The following is a 22864-nucleotide window of genomic DNA, read 5'->3' as shown; positions in this document are numbered from 1 at the left end:
GGTAACAGGGATCAAACTCAGAACTTTGCATTTGCTAAGGCAAGAGGTGACATCATTAATTTTGGTCAATAATCTGTAGTCTTAGTCTTGGTGGGTGGAGGAGGATGACTCACCCTGAATGAGATAATGGTCTATCTATAAGGGAAAGCCCAAAAGAGTGGGCTTCTGTTCAAGCTTCTGTTCATTCCTTAGGGTGGAATATTGGTCTTTATGGACAGTTATCATTCTTTTATAAATCTCTTCTCACCCCACTTCCCTTTTTCCTTAAAGTTAAAATGAATCCTCTCAAAGCCCACCCTGTCTCTTTCCATCTGCTTTGTTATGAACCCTTTGTGATGATCAAAGCATTTGTTTCCTGGGGTTACTGAAGTACTACTTTCCCTGAGTGCCAGTTGTCTCCTTCTCATTGGTCTCTGGTGTTGCCTCCAGTGAAGAAGATCCATCCCCATTTTCATTCAGCATCTGCCACTTTTGTACCCTCACTGTCTGCAGACTCCAGCACCTGGTTTTATGCGATTGTGCGTACCGGGTACCATCAACAGGACCCTGACTAATCTTGTCCTTAGCCTGGCCTCCTGATTCTTAACTTTAGTGAATTTCTTACTTTTAATTTTTCTAGAGTTCTAATACTATAATGAGCAAAAAAAGTGACATCACCATTAAAGGACCTTCTGTATTCCCCATTCGGTGCTTGTCTCTGCTTTGTGTTCTCCTACTCCTCCACCATTTCCTCCTTCCAGACTGTTTTCACTTTCACCTCTAACTAGCTCAATCGGTCATATCCAAGAAACAGTCACTTTTACCCCAGAGTCGTTTTGTCATTTCAGTCCCACCTGGCCAGTGCCTGCAGAATGACCAAGTTTTCCACATTCCAGTGCCCCACAGTCTCCCCACCCCCAACATGTGCACTCACTAAGGCTCCCCCAACTGTTTGGTGGATTGTGAGACTGAATTATTGGATGTTTACCAGCATTTAAAAATGATGTAGAATGAATATAAAGTCGTAGAATGAAATAGAATGTAAGCTGTATACTAAGAGGCCTGCACCACTTCCTGACTCTTTATTGTACTACGGGAGCCCTTAGTGGCCTCTGGCTCCACACAGGCTCCCCTGGGAAACTCATCTTGCACACCCTGGCATTGCAATCTACCCTGTCTTCTCGGAGGCCCCTCTCTTGCTCAGATTTGAACAAAACCATTGGGACTCTACTCCTGGTTCAGATGTGTGGACCCTATTGCATTTGGAACCAGTTATACCTTGCCTCATGGTTCAGAATTTCTCTGCTATATGTTTTAAATGTAATGTGCCCAACCCAACTGCATACCATTTCTCCACGAATTGTCCAGCCTCTGTTTATGACTTTCTCACTTTTGCTTTTCAAAACTCTACTTATACTTCAAAGCCTGTCTCAAAGGCCATTTTCTTCTAGGAGTCTCTTGGGATTTTTTTTATAGGATGGGGTGGGAATATACCCACAGCATCTGTTTGTAGCGTATCTTCCATTGCCTGTTTGATTATGGCCACTGCCTGCTTACCTCCCTTGTAAATTGTAAGCTATTTCAGGCCAGGCAACATACATCATTCTGCTAGTGTCTCTTGTATGTTTAGCATGTAACAATAAAAATATTTGTTGTATTCTATTATGTAGCCAGACAAATCTAGGTACCTTCTTTGATTACTTAAGACTTGTTTTTCTTACCTTAAATTTCTTATATCCCTTTTTACGACATGTTCTCAAGGTGGCTAGTTCTCCTATCAGCAAATAATTGCAAACCTATGACTGACCAAGTGTAGAGGAGCAAACAACTGGAAAGGAGGGAGGCCTTCTGAGAGTGTGTGTGCTAGTCAGATTTTTAGTTGCTGTGGCCAAATACCTGAGAAAAACATCTTAGAGAAGGAAATATTTACTTTGGCTCATGGTTTCCGAGGTTTCAGTCCATGGTCCCCTGGTCCCCCTGCTGTGGATTGAGGTGAGACAGAATGTCATGATGGAAGGAGGTGGTGAAGAGGCGCTGCTTACCTCGTGGCAGCTGGGAAGCAAAGTGTGAGAAGAACCCAAGATGAAGGTGTCAGGGACCAGACACAGTCCTCGAGGGTCGTATCTGGTGATCCATTCCCTTCACCTAGGCCTGTTTCCTTTACCTCCCCAAAATGCCATCACATCATGATGGTCTCTTCAGTAGATCAGTCCACTGATGAAGTTAGAGCCTTCTTGATCCTAAAACCTCTGCCTCCAAGCACACAAGACTTTGGGCAGTCAATTTAAATCTAAACCATAATGGGGAGCTTACTGTCTAGGGTGGGAGAGAGACACTTAAATCATTTTTTGATGTTAATGTTTGGATTTTTCTTTTAATGCTATCATCAAGCAATATATCTAGTCATTGAAGACCTGTGAATGGTTTTCAGCTAAAGTTGACATATGAGGGATTTGGTATTGTCTGGTGGCATGTTTGGTTGTCAGAGCTAGGGAGTTACAGATGTTAACTGTGGTCACTGGGTAGAGGCCAAGAATGCTGCTGAACATTTTGTGATCCACACGACCCCTCACCCCATGCGGAGAATTATCTGGCCCAAAATTTCAGTAGTGCCAAGTAGTGCAGTGAAATTCTGGTATGAATAAATCAAAGATTTCTAAGCTTGGTTTTGTAAAACTATATAAATATTGAAATTGAAAGTTGTAATTTCAACAGGAAGAAAGTAGAAAATACAACTTAGTTCTAAATTAAAATACACACACATATATGCACTGCATCTCTAAAATATTTTTTAGACCCATGTTCTTAGTTTTCTGAACAATTGGACTATTTTTCAGTGGACTTATAGACAGAATTCTCTAAATAGATGAATTACATGAATTAGAATTCAGATTTTTCTTTTTTTTTTTGGATACTGGGGATCAAACTCGGGTCCTTGTGCTTCCAGGGCAGGTGGCAGAACCACTGAGCTAAATCCCCAGCCCTCAGATTATTCTTAAATTCTCAAAATATTTCATTAATACAATTTTTGCATATTGTCTAGAAAGTAAGTCCCATGAAGATCTTGCCTGTTACCTGGCTCTTAGAACAATACCTGCCATGCAGTGAGTGTTTATAGAATATTTGACGAATGAGTATGACTAGCTAGTGACTGTAGTTACAGCATGCAGGGCAGTGTGGTGGCAGGAAGTGGAATTTTCAAGTCTAGAGGAAGTTAATTCCAAAGGTGATGGTGTTAGCCTGGCCACCTGGCACAGTGGCTTTATCTTTGACTAAGCCCTTTATGCATCTTAAGAGATGTGTAGATTGTTTAGAGGAGTGAGTGCTTAGGTAAACAGGCTGAATTTCGCTGTCCTTTCTCTGTGGTACTTTGTTCCTCTAGGCATCTTAGGGAAAGTGCTGAGTTGAACTTGACGTCATCTGCAGAGGTAGCGGTACATCCACATGTGATAGCAAAAGATGTGTGAGTTAGATAGGACCCTTGTACTCTGGTCATTGGCTTTTCTCAGTATGTCTCAGGAGTAAATTTGCTTTTTGGGAAAAAAAAATGGATTCACCATGGTATTTGCATTTATTAAACCATGGCAGTAGCTGGAGAGTTAGAGTTGGCAGGTGACTGCTTCCATCCAGAGTGCCTTGTTCATCTTGTGAACTGGAGCACATTCTTGAGGCACTCTGCCAGCCCAGATGCTGGTGGACTCCCTCAACCTCCTGGACCACAGCCATTTTCTAAGTGTCACTAAATAAGTTATATCACTCTGAGGTTTTTCTAAATTCTAAAATTTAAATGTTATTTGGTATTTCGTATTTTGGAATTATTATTACTATTATTATTGTTGGGGTCTTATGATGTTGCCCAGACTGGTCTTGAGTTCCTAGGCTCAATTTTTTATCAGCAGTACATAATGATTGTGGTTATCATGAGAAATTTGCACATATACATACCATCTTTATTCTTTTTTGTCCTCTTCTGTGTCCCTTTCTGCCCCATCTCCTGTTCTCCATATCATTGGAAAAACGCTATTTCCACTTTTTTCTTTGGCTTCTTTTTTTAAAATTCTTTTTTCCCTTCCTTGCTTCCCTCTTTCCTGTATCTCTTGTTCCCCTTCCCATTTGAAAAGATCTCTCTACTTTCCTTTTCCTGGGCTCTGTTGATCCTCCCACCTTAGCTGACAGGTGTGTACTGTATCACCCAGGTTAGAATGAAAAATGACTTTTTTTTTTTTGAGACAGGATCTCTAATTCAGGCTAGTTTTGAATTCACTATGTAGTCCAGGTACCTCTAGCTTCTGGAATGAAATGTTAACAAGAATAATCTTACAATGATTCATTAGAAGATTAATATAGTACTCAGAAGCCAGGCATGGTGGCTCATGCTTGTGTTCCCAGCAGTCTGGAAGGCTGAGGCAGGAGGATTGCAAGTTTGAGCTTGTCAGCCTAGGGATCAGCAAGACCTTGTCTCAGAAATGGGGGGCTAGTGTGGGGGGAAGGGGCTGGGATGTAGCTCAGAGAAATGATGGCCCTGGGTTAAATTGCTAGTAGTGCAAAAAAGGAAAAGATACAATACAAATAAGTTTACTTTTATCATTTTGTAATTTTTAAAGTTTATAAATTTATATCTTTTATGACATCTGCTTCCTTATTATTTTATTTTATTAATTTACTTATTTTTGGTACTGGAGATTGAACTCAGGACCTTCTGTTTGCGAGGCAGGCAGTAGAACTGCTGAGCTAAATCCCTGGCTATTTTATTTTTTTAGAAGGGGGAGAAAACAGGTTTTTAGCCGGGTACGGTGGCACATGCCTGTAATCTCAGCACTCAGGAGGCTGAAGCAGGATTGCTGTGAGTTTGAGACCAGCCGGGGCTACATAGTGAGCTCCAGGTCAGTCTCAACTACATAGTGGACCCTGTCTCAAACAACAACAACAACAAAGCAAACAAACAAAAAAATAGATTTTTTTTTTTAACCAAATGAGTATTGAACCACGCTGTGATCACACCATAAACAGTCTGCTAAAGACGTTGGAAAGAGAAAAAGAAACCTCACCTTTGGATATAGTCTGAGAGACACAATCCATTATATATATTTGATAGTAGTTGTTATCCAGAGGGAAAGTACAATTTTAATCTTTTGACAAGTAGGAAGTCACATGTAGGCCATCTGAGAAGACTGGGAGACAGATGATATGCTTTTTCTGTTTCTGTTTTTTGAGACAGGGTCTTGCTGTGTAGTTCAGGCTGGCCTTGGTATAGCCTGGGCTCCAACTTGTGGCAACTCTCCCTGCCCCATCCTCCCAAATGCTTAGATCACAGGTATGCACTTCCACTCCCAGCTTCTTCCCTTGTGTTTAAACGTTGTGATAGGATGCACATAACATAAAATTTACCATCCTCATCATTTTTAATGTACAGTTCTGTAGTGTTAAGTATATTCACAGTATTGTTCAGCTGTCACAGCCATCCATCTCCAGATTTTTTTCATCTTCCTGAACTGAAACTTTGTCCTCATTATTCCCTCACCCCCACGACTACCATTCTGCTTTTTGTCTCCTTGAGTTTGACTTGAGCTTGGTAACTCATAAAGTGGGATTGTGTAGTCTTTGACCTTTAGTAACTGGCATATATAACTTTAGGCATAATGTCCTTAAGGTTCTTCCATTTTGAAGCATGTGTCAAAAAATTCCTCCTTTTTAAGGCCAAGTAATATTCTGTTGTATAAATTGACCATGTTTTGTGTACCTATTCATGGGAGTGGATGCTTAGCTTGCTGGCACTTTGGATTTATTTTGAATAACACTGCTATAAACGTGTGTAATTATCTCTTGACCATATTTAAACACAGAAGTGGAATTACTGGGTCATAGTGTAATTTTTTTTGGGGTGGGGGAACGCCATAGTGTTTTCCACAATCACTGTACCATTGTCCTCAGTGTACAGGGTCCATTTTCTCCATGTATAGTGCTAGCTAACCTTTCTCATGATCTGTTAAAGAAATTTATTTTGGTAGTGGCCACCATCATGAGTGTGAGGGAGTGTCTTGTGGGGTTTTGTTTGTTTATTTATTTATTTATTTTTTGGTGCCAGGACCTTGTCCTTGTGAGGCAGGCAGTGGAACCACTGAGCTAAATCCCCAGCTCTATCTTGCGGTTTTGATTTGCATTTCCCTGATGGTTAGTGAAATGGAGCATCTTTCATTTGTCACACCCTTATTTTAAAAGAAGTGTTTTTCTTTGTGACAGTCACACTCGTGCTTATGAAATAAACATGAAATAAATGATTACTTAGCTATAATTTCATATTTTCTGAAGGGGAGTATTTCTTTTAAAGACATTGCGTTGTATGTTGTAATACTTAGTTGTCCCTTGAAAGTAAGCAAAAACAAAAATCTCGTCAAAGTGGAGTTAATAAAAGTAGGGGACAGCAGCATGAGAATAAATTTTATCATTTAATACCTGTTGACTAGAGCTGGGTAACGAACATCGCCTGTCCTTTTTTGCCTTAAACCCAAGAATTGTGGTCAACTTCCATCCTCTTAAGATCAGTTTTACTTATATCTTCTAACTCCGGGAGCTGACTGGAGGGTGTCACGTTGTTCTTTGAGCAAGTGTAAAATTACTCTGAAGTGAAGCCACATATGGTATTCTTTGTGACAGAAAAATCTGTGACAGCCTCTAGTGAAAAGTTATCAAGAAACCATTTTACATAGCTTATTTAAAAACAGTAACTGACATTTATCAAGTGCTTATTATTTGAATGATTTTGAGCTGTTTATATGTAGAATGTTGAGTCACCACAGCTGCCCCGCAAGGGAGAGGAATATAATTATTTTTAGAGATGAAAAAGTGGGAGCATGGAGGTGTAAAGTTGCCACCTGGTGATAGGAGAAAACTCACTGTAGAAGTGTGCCTTCCCTGGCTGGGAGTGAGCAGCAGGGCCAAGTCTTCGTTCCGATGAGCTTGTCCCCTTTGCTGCTTTTTGGAGCTAATAATTACACTTGCCAAGTAAACTGGGGAACTTTTCAGTTAGTATTTCTTATAAAAATAGGAAATTTGAGGTATCTGCCCCTTTTTAAACAGTGAAATTGAAAGCTATTGAGATAGAGAAATTGACCTGTGATTCTGTGGTAAATTTATAGTTATATAAAATTAGCATACTAAGCTAAGTGCTAAGTACTTCCTTGAGACCCAAGACAGTAACCTTTTGTTGCTAAGCTTTTCCTCGGCATTGACTGTACCTACTCTATTTCTTTGGGAGGGGGCACCAAGGAGGAGAGGTTGTGAGGTTTCCCAGTCCCTATCTGGTGTTTCAGGCAGGAGTGTCCTGTGAGAAGCTGGCCCCTTGTCAGTCAAGGACAGTGGCAGTGGAACACTCCCCTGGGTGTATGTGGAAGGGGTTTCCCAGTTTCACTTCTTTTTACTTGCACCATTTTTAATGTGGCAGATGGTCTCAGTGGTTACTAGCCTGGGGTTTTCAGTTGTGAGGCAGTTCACATCAGTCTGATTTATCTCCTAAGGGTGATCCCCCCTTTTATGGGCTATCTATAAATAAGTAGTTTTGAGGGGTTTCAGTCTTGTATACTTTTGAAGTGATTAAAATTGCCTTCTCAAGATTGTATTTCATAATTTTTACTTCTAAAAAATTAAATTAAGAGTTTCATGAATGAAATTGTTGAAATACAAATTTCACTGTTTTATTCCCAGTCCTGGCCAGGCAGGAGGGGAAGCAGACAAGCAGGCACAGGAAGAGCATGAAACATTCCACTGACCGGAGGAGGAAACTGTAGTTTGCGTGTGTCCCTAGGACTTAATTTTTATGTTTGGTTAAATAGCTCTTCTTAAGCCAAAATCTCTGTCCTGTCTTCAACCAAACCTTTTCATTCTCATCAAATCCTCTGCTAGGTTTTTCCAGGCTACCCTTAACCTGGATCCTAAGGAATTGCTCATTGGACCTTTGTAACTGTTCTTAGTTGTTTGACTCTGTTCATTCACTAAGTCATTCATAAATTTATAGTTAGCTGAATTCCATGCTTTGTTTGCTTTTCTGCTTCTGTCAGTAGGAAGAGTTCCATCTCCATGTCCGGGCCTTTTTCTGTACAAGACTGCTGTTCAGGCGAGGGTTCCTTTCTCAGGTCTCTGTTACCACTGTGTATCTGCAGTAGAATGGTCCCTCAGCTGATGCCTTGTCACATAGTATTTGACTTTTTAAAAAAATTGTTTCTGTTTTGAATAATTTTAATTTTGTGGAAAAGTTGGAAAGACCATACAGAATTCCCAGATATCCTCACTCCACTTTGGCGGATGTCAGCCTTCCTGCTAGCTGGTACAGAGGTCACAGCTAAGAACCAGCCTTGGTGGAATACTACGACCTTACTGTGCACTTATCAGTGTCTTGCTAAATTGTCCAGGCTGGCATTGAACTTGGATCTTTTTGCCTCAGGCTCCCAAGTAGGTAGAATTACAGGCATTTGCCACTGTACCTCATTCATGATGAGTTTTAATAGGGGGAAGGATACTAGAATTCTGGAAGTTGAAGAAAGCTTAAAGAGACATTAGAGTTTATGTTGGATGCTGGGCAGAATGAGTTGGTAGCTGGGCAGGTCATCTGGCTCTTCCTTGCTGGCTGTGACTCAGGAGATTGGGGTGGAAAGATGAACAGAAGTGGGGCAGGTGAGCTCCTCCTACCTTTGCTGTGGGGGTGACTCTTGTTTGTTCATGGGTGTGATTCCATTATCTTTTGTTTCAGGATGTTACTGTAGTTCTAGCAGTCAGCTGTTTGTTTAAAGATGTGTGTACTTTTAGGGAGGATTAAGGTATTGTTACTTATTTGCAAATTAGAGGTGTAGTGAATTATTAGCTGTTAGGTGTCTATTTGTTGTAATTTTTTTGAGACATGGTCTCACTACATAGTTTAGGCTGGTCTTAACTCACAGTGATCCTCCTGCCTCAGCCTCCTAACCACTTAAGTTTTTTAAATGCTAACCTGAGATTTAATGTTGTGAATAAGCAAGGATTCTGTTAGAGACGGGAAAGATGACTGAAGAGCTCCACACGCCACTTTGCTTTATAGGCTCTACTGGTTGTTGGACAGAGTGAGACTGCATGTTACTTATAGATAGTTTAAGGAATCTTTGGGGACCCACAATGACAGTTTTTACATCTTAATGCTTACCAGTGTCAGGTACTAAGCTTTGATACAAAAATGCATACACTGTTGTCCTTGTCCTCTTTAGAGAGGCAGACCTGTAAAAGATTTTGTCCACAGTGCTGTAGTACAGAAATGACCAGAGTGTGGGCTCTCAGGAGTTTGTCAGCTTTTTATTAGTTTTGCCATTTAAAATGTTTTCAAAGCACAGTTCTACCACCCTGATGAAACTATGTTGGTTTTTGTTTTTTCCTTTCTACAGTGTTACATATTGGTGAATATACCATATTGCATTCTAAAATGATTTGTTTGACAAGTGGGTACCTCCATAGAAGTTACCGTAATCCTTTTTTATGCTTTAAATATATTTTTTACCTCTGGTGAGGACAGGATTTTTTAGGCTCTGTTTCCTGGCATGAGGTTATTGGGTTCAACAATATGATTATTTTACAGCTCTTGAAATATATTGCTTACTGTTTCTCAGCACTCAAAGCATTACTTGAAAGCTGACAGGTGAGACCTGGCCTCTGTTGATGCCCAGACTATAATCCTCCTTGATCCCAGGTGGAGCTCATTGACTCCCTCTGCCCTGGGGATGTTCACGCGCCTCTGCACCTTTGCACTAGCTCCAAGCCTGCATGGACATGACACCTTGGAAACCTTCTCAGGGCCACCTCTTCCTTCAGGTCTTGGTTGAAAAGCCATTCCTCATGAGAAGTGTTTCATCCCCTCTGGTCCCTTCTCTCTTGGGCATTCTGCTCCACCTTATGAAGCTCTTGGCCAAGAAACTGCAGTGTAAGCAGTCAGGAGATAACCCATGATCATTTGGGCTCCTTAACCACAGAGGTTGTCGTGCCGTCAGCCTGTTTCCTAGAAGAAGGGGTTTCGTAAACCCCTCACTAATACAAATATGGAATGTGATATTGCCTGTGTTTTCCTTCTGGGCCACCTCCTACAAATCACATGAATCTTACGGCACACACAGTCATCCTGCCCTTTGTAGAATGCCTGGGAGGTGAAGGTGGGGGCAGGGAGTGGTGGGTGACTCACTGGTCTTTCATTTTAGGACCTCTTCTTTAGTACACAGATTTACTATTAAAGATGTCTGGAATACAGCCAGTAACTTTTAATGATTTAAAAATACTTTAAAACATTATTTTAAATACAAAAGTTCTATGTAGTAAAATTATTTTACGTATAGAACTTGGACTTAGGGATTACCATTTCTGGAAGTGGGAGAATGAAACTGCCTAATTTTAGATTTTTAAAAATTATTTTAACTGGTTTACATGGTTTTTTGATTTAGGGATAAACTGCTTTCTCTTATTCTAAGGAATAATATTTGATGAATTGGGTGTTTCATTTATTTTTTGTATTAAGTAAAATATTGGCACTTTTACCAAGAGAATTTATTTTTCCTTTAAATGTGTTTGTGTTGCCTCTTAGTGAGATTTCTTTATAACTAACATTCCAACATGATTTGATAACCACTTTTATTGTGAAAGTCAGAAATGACATTAAGTCTAAGTGATGTCCACTGGAATTTTCTAAGGTGATGGAAATGTCTGTGATATGAAGTGAGAATGTTAACTGCTGTTCACATGTGACCATTGAACGCTAGAACTTAATTTTGAATTTAAGTTAAAATTTTATTGAGCCAGGGATTTAGCTCAGTGGTGCTGCCGCCTGGCTTGCAAGCACAAGGACCGGAGTTCAGTACCCAGTACCAAGAAAAAAAAAAATTCAGTACAGTCACATATTAACACAGTTCGAGAGATTGCAGGTTAAGGCACATGAATATCTCTAATGCTTTGTGAAGAGTTAATTTTTCATTATTATTGCTTGATTTAATGTAAATTTCTGTCCTCTGAAATACCTTTATCTTTTGTAGAAACAAAAAAACTTAGGATTTTAGTTGGACTAATGAGCATGGGAAACAGCAGGAGAGAAATCCATGGTCTTGGATTTGAAATATTTTAGGAGAGCTTTGTGTGTGTGTGTGTGTGTGTGTGTGTGTGCGCGCCTTTGGGTATATTTCTAGGTCTAGGGAAACTTCAAAGGACTTGAAATTGGAGCTGGTCTGGGTGTTCCACGGTGGGAGTTCATTACAAGGAAAGAAACTTCTGGTTACATTTTTCATCACTGAAAGGACAGGTGATTTAGAACTAACCCAAATGGTAGTCCTGGCATTGTGTGGGGGACACAGGACAACAAGTGGCAGTTATTTTTAGGATGAGCATGTATACCCTTACATCACCCTGCACTTCCTGCCACAGAGTGTAGAACTATTGGACACATGAAGCGTGATGCTTGATCTTTACTATTTTTTTAAATCCTTCTGATTATTGTACCTACTTGATGACACGTTTGATCTGCTTGTCTAGCTTGCTCCGAACATGGGTGGCTTCTCTGTCTCCCTTCTTTTCACTATTTTCCATCTTTGTCTTTCCTCATCTCTCTCTCTTCTTCAAATCATTGTCACAGGGCTAGCCGGCTCTGTGTATTTTCAGCAGAGTGGTCTTTGAATTTGACAAGAATGGAAAATTAGTTTGCAGTCTGGCTGGCAACATAAGTTACTGACATAAGGTGACTTGAAATCTGACTTCCCACTCAGTTTCCCTGGTGGTGCAATGTGCCACACACCTTGTTATGGCACTTTTTGACTGTTTGGTTTTCTTGGATAATGTTCTTTTCTAACTTTTCCATTTCTGTGTAAGCAAGTCTGCTTGTTAGGCCTGATGCTGTGATTTTGTCATACACCTGATGAAGTTTTCTTCTCGTTTGCGTAGGTTGCACAGAGCATTGAGGATCACCATCAAGAAGTGATTGGTTTCTGCAGAGAGAATGGTTTCCATGGCTTGGTGGCATATGACTCTGATTATGCACTGTGCAACATCCCCTACTACTTCAGTGCCCATGCCCTAAAACTGAGCCGCAACGGGAAAAGTCTTACGACAAGCCAATATCTGATGCATGAAGTTGCCAAGCAGCTGGACCTGAACCCAAATCGTTTTCCCATTTTTGCTGCTTTGTTAGGTAGGTAGAGCAGTGTGAACATATTGGCTTTTGAAGTTATTTCAGTGCTCAAATGTTTTGATTGTACATCTTGAATTTAAAAGAACCAAGGAATGGCCTCTACCTTAGCATTCTTGGAGGTATTTTTTGGTATACTTGATGATGTACTGATTTTGTTCTGGAGCAGTTTATTTATATATCATTCTATCTGGGCTGAAAAACTAATCTTGTGAGTAAACTCAAAGTTTTGGAGAAATAGCATTTCTAAATCACATGTGTGTTAACACATGCCCACTATGAAAACTAGACAGCCTTTAGCATGATTGTAACAGAAGAAAATACAGTGTGGAGTTAGCCATGTAGTATTCTCCCTCACATTCCAGACACTCACTAGTTTACGAGAAAAATAAAAATAAACTATTTTAAGTGAATGTGTAATTTTTTAGAATATCCATTGGAGGAATTCTTTATGCTTCATGCCAGTCTTGTTTTACTTAATCTCCTTTATGTACTACGTTTCTGAGAGGCACTGTGCTCCTCTTCCACGTCCCATCTGCCCTGTATATTTTCTGTCTTTGCTGTCTTGTCAGCCACCTCTTCTGTGCTTTCATTGTGCATGTCACAAGCTGATTTAATACCCAGCTATAACTTGCTGAGTTTCTAATAATTGTGTTCAAAGATAAGTAAATATGTTTGAGTGAATTACTCCTGTGATGAGACTCCGATTCTGGTGGGAGGTGGGGTACATTTGGAGGTGGCTTGGTCTCCAGCAGAGTTACTGTGGTTGCCCTTATTTTGTATCCTGAGAATCTTAGCAGTCCTTACCTGGCCTGCTTGAGAGGGCAGTTATATCGTGGGTCATTGCTAAAAATCCCTAGTTATCAGAAAGATTTCTGTAAAAATTCCAAAAAGTTTTCTTACATAAGAAATCATTTAACAAAACTGATTTCACAAGTTAATTATAGGGATCTAATTTCAAATTTAGTTTCTTAGGGAACTCTTGTGACTTGGGATTTGGAAGATTATAAATTAATGTAAATATATTTTGAAATATTAAAATATAAAAGGATACTTTGTCTGTTAAAAGTGAATCCTGTGGGTGAGTGCTACATTATGTTCTGTGTTTGCTTGGGTGTTAATGCAAAATGGCTTCTTCATATTCATTGACTTTCAGTGAAATATACTTATACTCTTAGAACATGGAGGCCTTAGTAAATTTGAAATGTGGAAGAATACTTGATTTTCTTATTTGAAAGGTATTGAATACATTTCTAGGAGATAATGCTAGCTCATTCTTTTCTAGTGATTATATTGTGAAATTTTGAAATAAATGAAAAACAAAGTAATAATATTTTATGAAATTAATTTAGGTTTTAGAATCTCATATAGTTTAGGCAAGGAATCTGCTTGCTATATGTTGTTTTATGTTAAACAGTGAAGAAATATTTTCCTTTGCTGTTTGGAAGTTGTATGAAATGTGTCAACAAACTTGGAAGTTGTATGTGATACATAAATAAACATGCAGTGATTTGGAAGTTTTCCTTGTGTCACTTAACAATGATTGCTTATCCACATTTATGTAAAGTTATCTACATTTATGTTACAGGAAATCACATACTACCTGATGAAGATCTGGCTTCCTTTCATTGGAGTTTACTTGGTCCAGAACATCCACTAGCCTCACTGAAGGTACACACTTTAGTTCATTTCCAGCATTTATAATAACCGTTGATTTTGCTGTTACTTTAATATGTTATGTTCTTTATGATGGAAGGAAATGTGCTAGTAAGCAAGCAGTGTTGTGTTTCCCCTCTCAGATACTGCGCTTAGAAAACATCTTTCCTTCCCTGTTTCTAACACTGGTATGTTAGATAAATGTATAAGTCCTTTGAGAATTGCCTTTGTGGAATGCTATGTATGTGTGTAAAAGGAAACGTTGGAGTTGAAGTTTTTATATATTAATTTTTTGAATAGGTAATGTGGTTGTCACTTAGACCAACATCTTTTAGATGAGAAATTTCATAATGATCTACAACTATAAAATAGTGGAATGCTTTTTGGATGGTGGGAGAGACCCAAGTTCATTAGAGAAATGGTCCATTTGTGTTGTTTTATTAACGCTTAAAATGCTTTCCTACCTTTCTTGCTTTTGATTGCTGCCATGTGCCACAATAATGAACTTCAGAAGGGCTCTTTGCTCTGATTTGCTGAAGTGAGGAAGTTTATGTGCTTGATGTGAGCATCATACTAATGAGTGAGATTGGTATGAGCTACCAGGATACTAGAGCTTGCACTTTATAGTGACGTCTGTGATTGTAATTGTCACTTGTTAGGCACAAGTGCCCTTCATGACTTGAGGAATTGGGAAAGTAGACTTGAACTTTCAGTCTGCTTTCAGCTCTGGGGCTAGCTTCTGTGTAGTTGAAGGAGTGTAAAGTGAACAGTTTCCAGAGTTTTCCCTGTAAACTTCTGGTTGAATCATCCTCTCTCTATAACTCTTTATTTGGTGTCTAGTTCTAAGTTAGTTTTTCTTGCTACATTTTAATTTATTGTTTGTTGATTCTTGAAAGTTCAAGCAAGAATTCCTTTAGTCAGTTCTTTCATTTTGTCCCTGGCTTTTGAAAACTCTTCCTTCTTCATTGCTTATTGGTGTGCTATAACATGTTTTCCTTTTTACTCTAATACATTGTAATTCTTGGTTAAGACTGTTTTCCACTTCTGTTTGAAAGTTTTCCTCTCTTGTTAGACATTACAGTACTTGCTTGCTTTTTTTCCTCGAAGGAAGGGGCTTTCTATTTGCTTTTTATGGTAGAGTCCCTCCTTTTTGTTCTCAGGCATGAAGTGATAGAGCCGAAATCATTTGCCGAAGCTGTGTTGTACTGTGATGGAAATGCAGGCTGGGGAAGTGCATTCTGTGATCCACTGGGTTTCAGAGTACTGTGCCTATTAGTGCCTATTAGATCTGTTAAGTGTTAGGCTTTTTTTTTTTTTTTTTTTTTTAAGGGGATTGAAACCTGGAACCACTGAGCTAAATCCCTGGCCCAAGTGTTATGCTTTTTTAATTAAGGCTTGCTTCTTGGAATTGTTTTAAAGGACATATAAGGCCGCAAGTCATAGCATGTCTCATTTGAACTGTCCTTGCATCATGTGTCTCAGACCTAGAAGTGAAGAGCAATTTGAAAAATTACTAGAAAATCAGCTCAGTTTGTAACAGTAGTATTGTGTGTTTTTTCTAAATTCTTGAAGAAAACGTTTAATTATATTAAATGTTGAAAGGAGAGTAAAGTATTTATCTATGTATCCACTGTCTTGCTTCAGTAATTGACATTTTACTCCGAAGTACTGTATATGGCTATGTCTTGTTTTGTTTTAATTCAGCTACTTACTTAGAAGTAAGTTGCAGCAGCTGGGCATGGTGGCGCACCTCCGTAATCCCAGCACTCAGGAGGCCGAGGTAGGAGGATTGCCACAAGTTTGAGGCCCGTCTGGGCGGCTACATAGTGAGTTCAAGGCCTGCCTAACTGCATAGTGAGACCCTGTCTTTTTGTTCCGGGTTTCAAACTCTGGACCTTACACTCGTGAGGCAGGCAGCAGAACTACTGAGCTAGGTCCCCAGCCTGCGACCCTGTCTTAAAAAAAAGAAGTTACAGATGTCATAACATTTCACCTGTGAAACTTCACTTGTATCACCACCACCTAAAAATGAGGACATTCTTAAAATCTTAATACTTTTATTTATTATTATATCACTTAAATAACAATTCCCTACTATGAATTTGAATGCCGAGTCCCTATTCAGATTTTTCCAGTTTTTCCCTGATATTTATAGTGTTTTTAAGTCAGTATCTAATTAATATGCATTGTTATCATGTGTATTTTTAAATTAGCTGAATAGTTTTATGGCATAATGGAGAAGCAATTCAAAATAATTTTTCCAGTTACTTGATAACTTTTGGGATCTTAGCAACATTTTAAAATACAATCATACTAACTTTGAGATGAGTTCAGAATTTCCATCTGTTAGGTGGGTGTGGTGGTGCCTTCATGTAATTCCAGTTATTCAGGAGGCTGAGGCAAAGAGGATTGTGGAAGCAACCTAGTGAGACCCTGTCTCAAAATTTAAAAAGAGAAAGAAGAATAAATTGTGTTTGTTGGCCACATTCATTCATTCATTTATTTATTTTGCGGCATGGGGGGTTGAGCTCAGGACTGTACTTGCCAGGCAGGCATGGCACCACTGACCTACATCCCAGCCCCGCGTTTATGTTTTGACCTTATTTTTGTACACACTTTCTTTGTGCACTAATGCTTTAACAATCTTAATGTAGATGTAAATGGAATTGATGTGATTTATTTTCTACTCTGAGTATTATTGGTGTGAAGACTTGTTTGTTTGTTTTTTTGGTTTTTTTTTTTTTTTAGATAACGTCTTACTATGTAGATGTAGTTCAAGCTGGCCTTGAACTCACTATGTAGCCAGGATGGCCTCAAGCTCATGATAGTCCTACTTCAGCCTCCTGGAGTGCTAGGATCAAAGGTGTGCACTACCATGCCTGCCCTCCTTTGTTTTTAATCTGCTATTTTAGTCTTTCTCTCCAGTTATTCTTAGAATTTTAATTGATTTTTAAAATTGGTATTTAGTTTCAAATTGGAGTTTTACTACATGCATTTTAATTTACTTTTAATTTTTTTGATTGCTGAAGGTTCAAATAGAATTCCTCTGACGCTTCTTTCATTTGGTTCCTCACTGACACACCCTTTACTTTTTGTCTCTTACTGGTGTGCTACATGTTAAGAGGTGTTTTGAAGTGATAGATAGTAAGTTCATTTAATACCATCGTTCTGGTAGTGTAATTTCACATTTGACTATGGCACAACTCTATAAATAAAATATGATCAAAGGAATGGGTCAAGAAGGCTCAAACCTAAGAACAAAAAACTAGCTATCTGTATTTAAAAAACAAAGCCAGTAAAAATCCCAAGAGTTTCATCTTTTTACAATCCAGTGGAAAAAAATAAAAATATTGGGGATGGAAAATCATCAGTACTCTTAAATTTTGTGTGGTTCAGAAACCCTTATTATGTTGATGACACTATGAATTTTTTTATTAGTGTATACATGGCATTCTTAGACGTGTGTGTGTGTGTGTGTGTGTGTGTGTGTGTGTGTGTGTTGCTGGGGATTGATCCCAGGCCCTCATGCATGCTCTCCCACTGAGCTATACCCATACCTGTGGACTCTTTAAACGTAACTTTACCTTTTCACCATGTGCATTGCATACATTCACTGTGAATTTTTACCTCTCAGCTGTGAGGTTGCTAATAAAAACCATGAGATCATCCCTCATTGCCCATAGCTTTCACCTTTCTACGAAAAGAGTAGTGTATCTGCTTTTTTTTTTTTTTGTACCGGGGATTGAACTCAGGACCTTGCCCTTGAGAGGCAGGCACAGCGCCACTGAGCTAAATCCCCGCTCCTATCTACTTTTGAATACGTGGGATGAAATGCACAAAATGTGATTGGGGAGAACAGCTGAGATGATTAAGTGGGATAATACCTGCAAAGATGAAAGCTAGGAAGGGAGCAAAATTCTGTTTTGTGCTGGCTTATTATCTAGTGGATCATGCTTATTACTAGATTATGAATTCAAAGCTGGATATGTTTTGGACTCCAGATGTCAGAAGGCAATACAAAGTAGAGTGGTTAGTAAAGTTTTATACTTGTTAATACAGTGTTAAGAGCTGCTAGTAAAGTGTGCATCAAGTATTTTAGCCCTGTTCTTCCAAAGTCCTGGTTCTTGAGCTCACTTGCTACAGGCTTGGAAGCCCTGTGGCTGGGCTAGACCTGTGACCAGGGAGCTGTGCAGCAGGAGGACACAGATCAGGTTGGAGCTGGGGTCCAGGGGCTGAGGGCAGATTCATTGCTTTAGGTGAGTGACTCAGTTCTACTGGCTGTAGAAGCTTAAAGTTTTGGTTATTTGAAATACTAGGAATATATTCTTCATATTCCCTGTTTCTAACCAGTGGACAGTTCTCACTTAAATGCCTCTAGTGGATGTATTTCTAAAAATGATCGTAGACTTAATAAGGAAAATAAGTGGAACATCCTTTCTGTATGCTTTGTGACTCAGCGTTGTAGTTATGAAGAACTCTTACTGTATGCATGTATTTTGGCCTGCTGTGGGTGTTAAGCTGGGCTGCTGTGCCCATTTGGGTGATCTTCATGGGGCAGAATGTTCTGTAAAAGTCACAGCAGGCCTTGAGTAGCCCTGTGTTCCAAGCTCAGTGAGCAGTTCACAGGCCTTGACATCCCCAGACTTGACCTATGCCTGCAGCCCCTTCAGATGGTGGCCCTTGCTCCTGCCTGTGCCCTGGTGGTAGTCTAGATTGAGGATTAGTGATGTGTATACAACTCGGTGTGGCAAGCACCACAGAGGGGTTGAGGATCCAGGTGTCAGCCTGGCACAGGGACCCCTGGCCATAGATACATGATGAGTGCTTTTTAATAATGCTCTTTTAAAAAATTGTTCTTTAATTCTGTATTATAAATTGTTAGGGGAAAGTTTTTATTTGGGATGAGCATTTTGTTTTGATTTTTTTAAAAAAGAAATTTGTAGGTGTTTGCTGGCTTTAATTTAACTTTATTTAATGTAATTTCTTGTTGCCACTGGATTTCTTAAATCTTGGGCTTCTGGAATGTTTCATAAGTTACTTTTCTCATCTGCTAAAAGCTATGGGCAGTGAGGGATGATCTCATAGTTTTTAGGACCTCATATTTAGATGCAATCATATGTAAGTTAAATTGTTAGTTACAGGCCATTTTTTAATTAATTACTTAATTTATTTCCCCATTAATCAGTTTTAGTGGTTTTATGTTCTTAAACTTCACATTTGGTTTCATGCATTCTGAGTTTCTGTTCTTGCTGGTTGTGGACACCCTACCCCATTGTGCCCTTCTGTCTGGACATCCCAGCTTGTAGCTTCCTCTGGCTGCCTGTCTTTTGAATACCAGGGCCAGCATGTGTTTGGCTTCCTTGTTGTGCCAGGTCTCTCTTTTGCTCTTTTACATCCCCATTCTGTTTCTTTTGAGAAGCCCCTACTTCTGTCTATGGGCTAGACATGAACCAGACTCCTTCGGGGGCACCAGTCCTAGTGCCAGCCATAGTCCTCCTGTGACCTCTCACCCTCTGCTCCCCGCCAAGCACTTTTGCTTTCCCCTGCATTTCCAGCTCAGGCAAGTCTCCCCTGTCTGTCAGTGTTTATAACTGCACCATTACCGTTTACTTATTTTCAGTCCTTTTCCTTTATTAGCACTATATACTGAGGGTAGCCTATTAAGGCCATATCAGGAAAACTTTGTTTTAAATTTACCTCAAATTTTATCCAAAGGTTTCTCTAACTTTATATTTTTATTACATCTTTTGTTTTCTTTCCTTGCAGTATTGGGGGTTGAACTCAGGGCCTTCACACTGAGCTATATCCCCAGCCCTTTTAAAAAATTTATTTTGAAACCGGGTGTAATGGCACATACCTGTAATCCCAGCGCTCAGGAGGCTGAGGCAGGAGGATCACTGAGAGTTCGAGGCCAGCCTGGGCTGCCATAGTGAGTTCAGGCCCAGCCTCAGGGTCTTGCTAAGTTGCCAGGTTTCTCAGATTGGGCTTTAACTCCTGTCTCACCCCTCCCAAAGTGCTAGGATTACAGGCCTGTGCCTCTGTTCCCAGCTCATATTTTTTTATTTCTTATTGTCTTCAAAGTGTTTTTTGAGGACAGGTATGGCATTTGGATCTGGTTCTAAGAGTAGCAATGAGGGGGTGGGTACCCGGCTCTCAGGGAGCATAGGGTAGACAGCAGCCCTCATTCTTGCCTTCTTGCAGGAGCCATGTCACTTTTCCAATGGGAAGTTTTAGAGTAGCTCAGTGCCCTTTTCTTTGCTTCTCATATGGAAGCCCTAGTGCTATAACACCTAGTGCCTGCTCTGGCTGGCCCTTGTCCATGGAGCTGTAGAGGGGCCTGGTGGGTCCACAGACCATGGAACGAGATATTTTCTGCAGATTCTGAGGTGTTGTGTGTCAAGTGTACTGTGTAGCCTCTTTGGAGCTGGTTTGGTGGTCTGATAGCTTTATTTATCTTCCTGAATTCCTTTTTAAGTTAATTTGGACATACATTATAAATAAATAGGGGAATGGGCTTCGTTTATTTCTGAGTTTTATCTTTTGATTAGAGCTGGAGAGGACAGTTTGGGTTCTCCCAGAGAAGAAATTCCTGCATGTGTATTAACATTAATTAAAATTAATGTTTCTTGGGCCACCCTTTTGGGACCCCTCCTGACTCTCAGGAACTATTTTCTATTCCCCACTCTTATTCCCCATTCCTGTTCCCCAATAAATTTTCCTACTCTGAAAGAAAAAGAAATTAATATTTCTTTCCCAATAAGTCATTTTGTAGTTTAGTAAGAACTAAGAAAATGTCCTAAAATCTAAGTACTACTTAGACTCTAGAGAAAATGATGTTAAGGGTCTGAAAGACAAGTATATTGAGGATTCTTCCATTCTTTTACAGTTGGTAGTTTTATAGTAGCCTGAATATGGGGAGAACATGGAGACAGATGAGAGGGGGTGGTTTGACCAATCCTTTTGATCTTATTAGCTGATTTTTATAGTTTCCTTAATACCTTTTCCATTTTTACTTGAGGCCTATGATTTCTTTTCTTTCTTTTTTGTTTTTTTTTTCCCCCCAGTACCAGGGATTGAACTCAGGTCCTTGCCCGTGCAAGGCAGGCCACCGAACCTCTGAGGTAAATCCCCGGCCCTTATGATTTCTTTTTAAAAATTCCTTTTTCTTTCTTTCTTTCTTTTTTTTTTTTTTTTTTTTTTTAATTGTAGAAAGAATATGAAGCTGGGTATGGTGGCATATGCCAATAATCTCAGCCCTCAGGAGTCTGAGGCAGGAGGATTGTCATGAGTTCAAGGCCAGCCCTGAACTACATAATGAGACCCTGTCTCAAAAAATAAAAATACCCCCCAAAAGGGTGAAAAAAGTCAAACAGAAATATGAAATGGAATGAGTGCTACTTCTAATCCTACCTGATCACTTTAACAGATTCATATTTGATCTTCCAGAATTTAAAAAAAAAGGTATTTGTCATTATAATTGTGATCATTATCATCATGAATATTGGCTGTTTGTTCATAGTGGTTAATGTAAACCTCTACTATACAGATTTGCTGTGCTGGGCTTTAAGCTTTTACATACTGAGAACCTGGATTTAGTAGGAAATTTATTTGCTGATTTTTAACTTATATGCAGAATTATTAATGTTAAATGGAGTAATTTTAAATAGAAGACTGAACAGAGATTTCCTGCTTGTTTCTACCTCCATTTAGAGCCTCCATTTTTTATTTCTATTTGTTTTGAAATAAAGGTGAAAAGCATTCAGTACTGGGGATCTGCTGGGATCTGAGAGTAGCTTGTATGGGTTTCATTGGTCCGGATGGGACCTGCCATAGTGCTGAAAAGAGAAGGGCACAGGATTTTTTTCCTGTAGCTTCTCGGTGGAGTGGATAGGACTGCTGGGCAGTGTTCTTCCTCGAGTGGACGGACAGCAAGCAGGAGGCACCTGCAGTCTGCGTGGGCCTGAGTTGTGGGGAATGTGGCAGTTCTGAGGTCCCTAGAGGAGATCCAAAAGCAAGCAAGGGAGCCTTGTAGTGATTTTACTCTCTTTACTTATCCTAGAATGCTAAGTTTCACTTTAAAAAAGTGCCATGATATTAGTCTTAACTGGGTAAACCTTTCTGGGTCACTTGCTATCACTAGCCTTGGCCCTGTTACTGACTGGCCGCCTGGCTCACTTCCTGCTCATAGTACTCATCTTGCTCTGAACCTTGTAACAGGGCTGGTATGAATGAAGTGAGAGCATTTCTTCCCTATCCCTGTTGGGTGCCACCCCCACTCTCGGCAGACACAACTGCCAACTGTCATCACGTTCCTGTCACATGCTGAATTCAGGCCCCAGGGGACACCTGTTGCTCTGGAGAAAGAATATCACCCTTCTTCTTAAGACTGGATCATGTGTTTGTGCCTCCACCTCCCATGTCTGGTACCAGATTTGTACTACGTTCATACAAGTTCCTTCAAGACTAATTAATCGTTGGTCAGAAAAGAAAGAAAGGTTCTCCAGCACCAGATATGGCTGTCACACCACCTGGCTTCCTCCTGTCTTTTGCTCCAAAGTCTTGTCCAGGATGGACTGCTCTTTCTCACCTCTGTGCTTGTCTTAGGTATGCTGGCTTCTCTTGCCTCTGTTTTGGAAGAAGCTGTCTTTATCTTCACAAAGATGAACTTCCTGCCTGTGTAATCTTCTCCTCCTCTCCTGATTTAGTAATAGCTTTGTTGATATAGGTAATTCACATACCTCGAAACCCAGCACTTTGTGCAGTTTAATGGTTTTTAGCATTCACAGAGCTGTGCAGCTATCATCAGTATAATTTTAGATTATTTTTGTTGCCCCAAAAAGAAAGCACATGCACGCTAACAGTAACCCCTCACTTGTCCAGTTGATTTGGCAACTACTAATATATCTTCTGTCGCTGTGGATTTGGCTCTTCATTATAAATAGAATCACAGTATGTGGTCTTTGTGTCAAGTGTCTTTCACTTGGCATAATGCTTGTAAGGTCTCTGTTCATGTTGTAATGTATCTCAGCACTGTGTTCCTTTTCATGACTGAAT

At 39.7% G+C, this 22864-nt stretch overlaps 1 protein-coding gene across 2 annotated transcripts in view; it reads left to right on the top strand.

Moving 5' to 3' along the window:
- Window positions 1–22864, top strand: part of Fam120a (family with sequence similarity 120A) — a 93837-nt gene that overhangs the window by 6810 nt on the left and 64163 nt on the right. For both annotated transcript variants that reach the window (XM_033756800.1, XM_010607640.2), the window contains exons 2-3: window positions 11911–12157; window positions 13743–13825. In XM_033756800.1, coding sequence (XP_033612691.1) covers window positions 11911–12157; window positions 13743–13825 — 330 coding nt within the window. The remainder of the gene's footprint in view (window positions 1–11910; window positions 12158–13742; window positions 13826–22864) is intronic.

The sequence above is a fragment of the Fukomys damarensis genome, unplaced genomic scaffold (genome assembly GCF_012274545.1).
Source record: "Fukomys damarensis isolate Sample0158 unplaced genomic scaffold, DMR_v1.0_HiC HiC_scaffold_27, whole genome shotgun sequence".
Lineage (NCBI taxonomy): Eukaryota > Metazoa > Chordata > Mammalia > Rodentia > Bathyergidae > Fukomys > Fukomys damarensis.
Note: the sequence above shows the minus strand (reverse complement) of the source record. Positions and strands in the feature narration are given on the sequence as shown.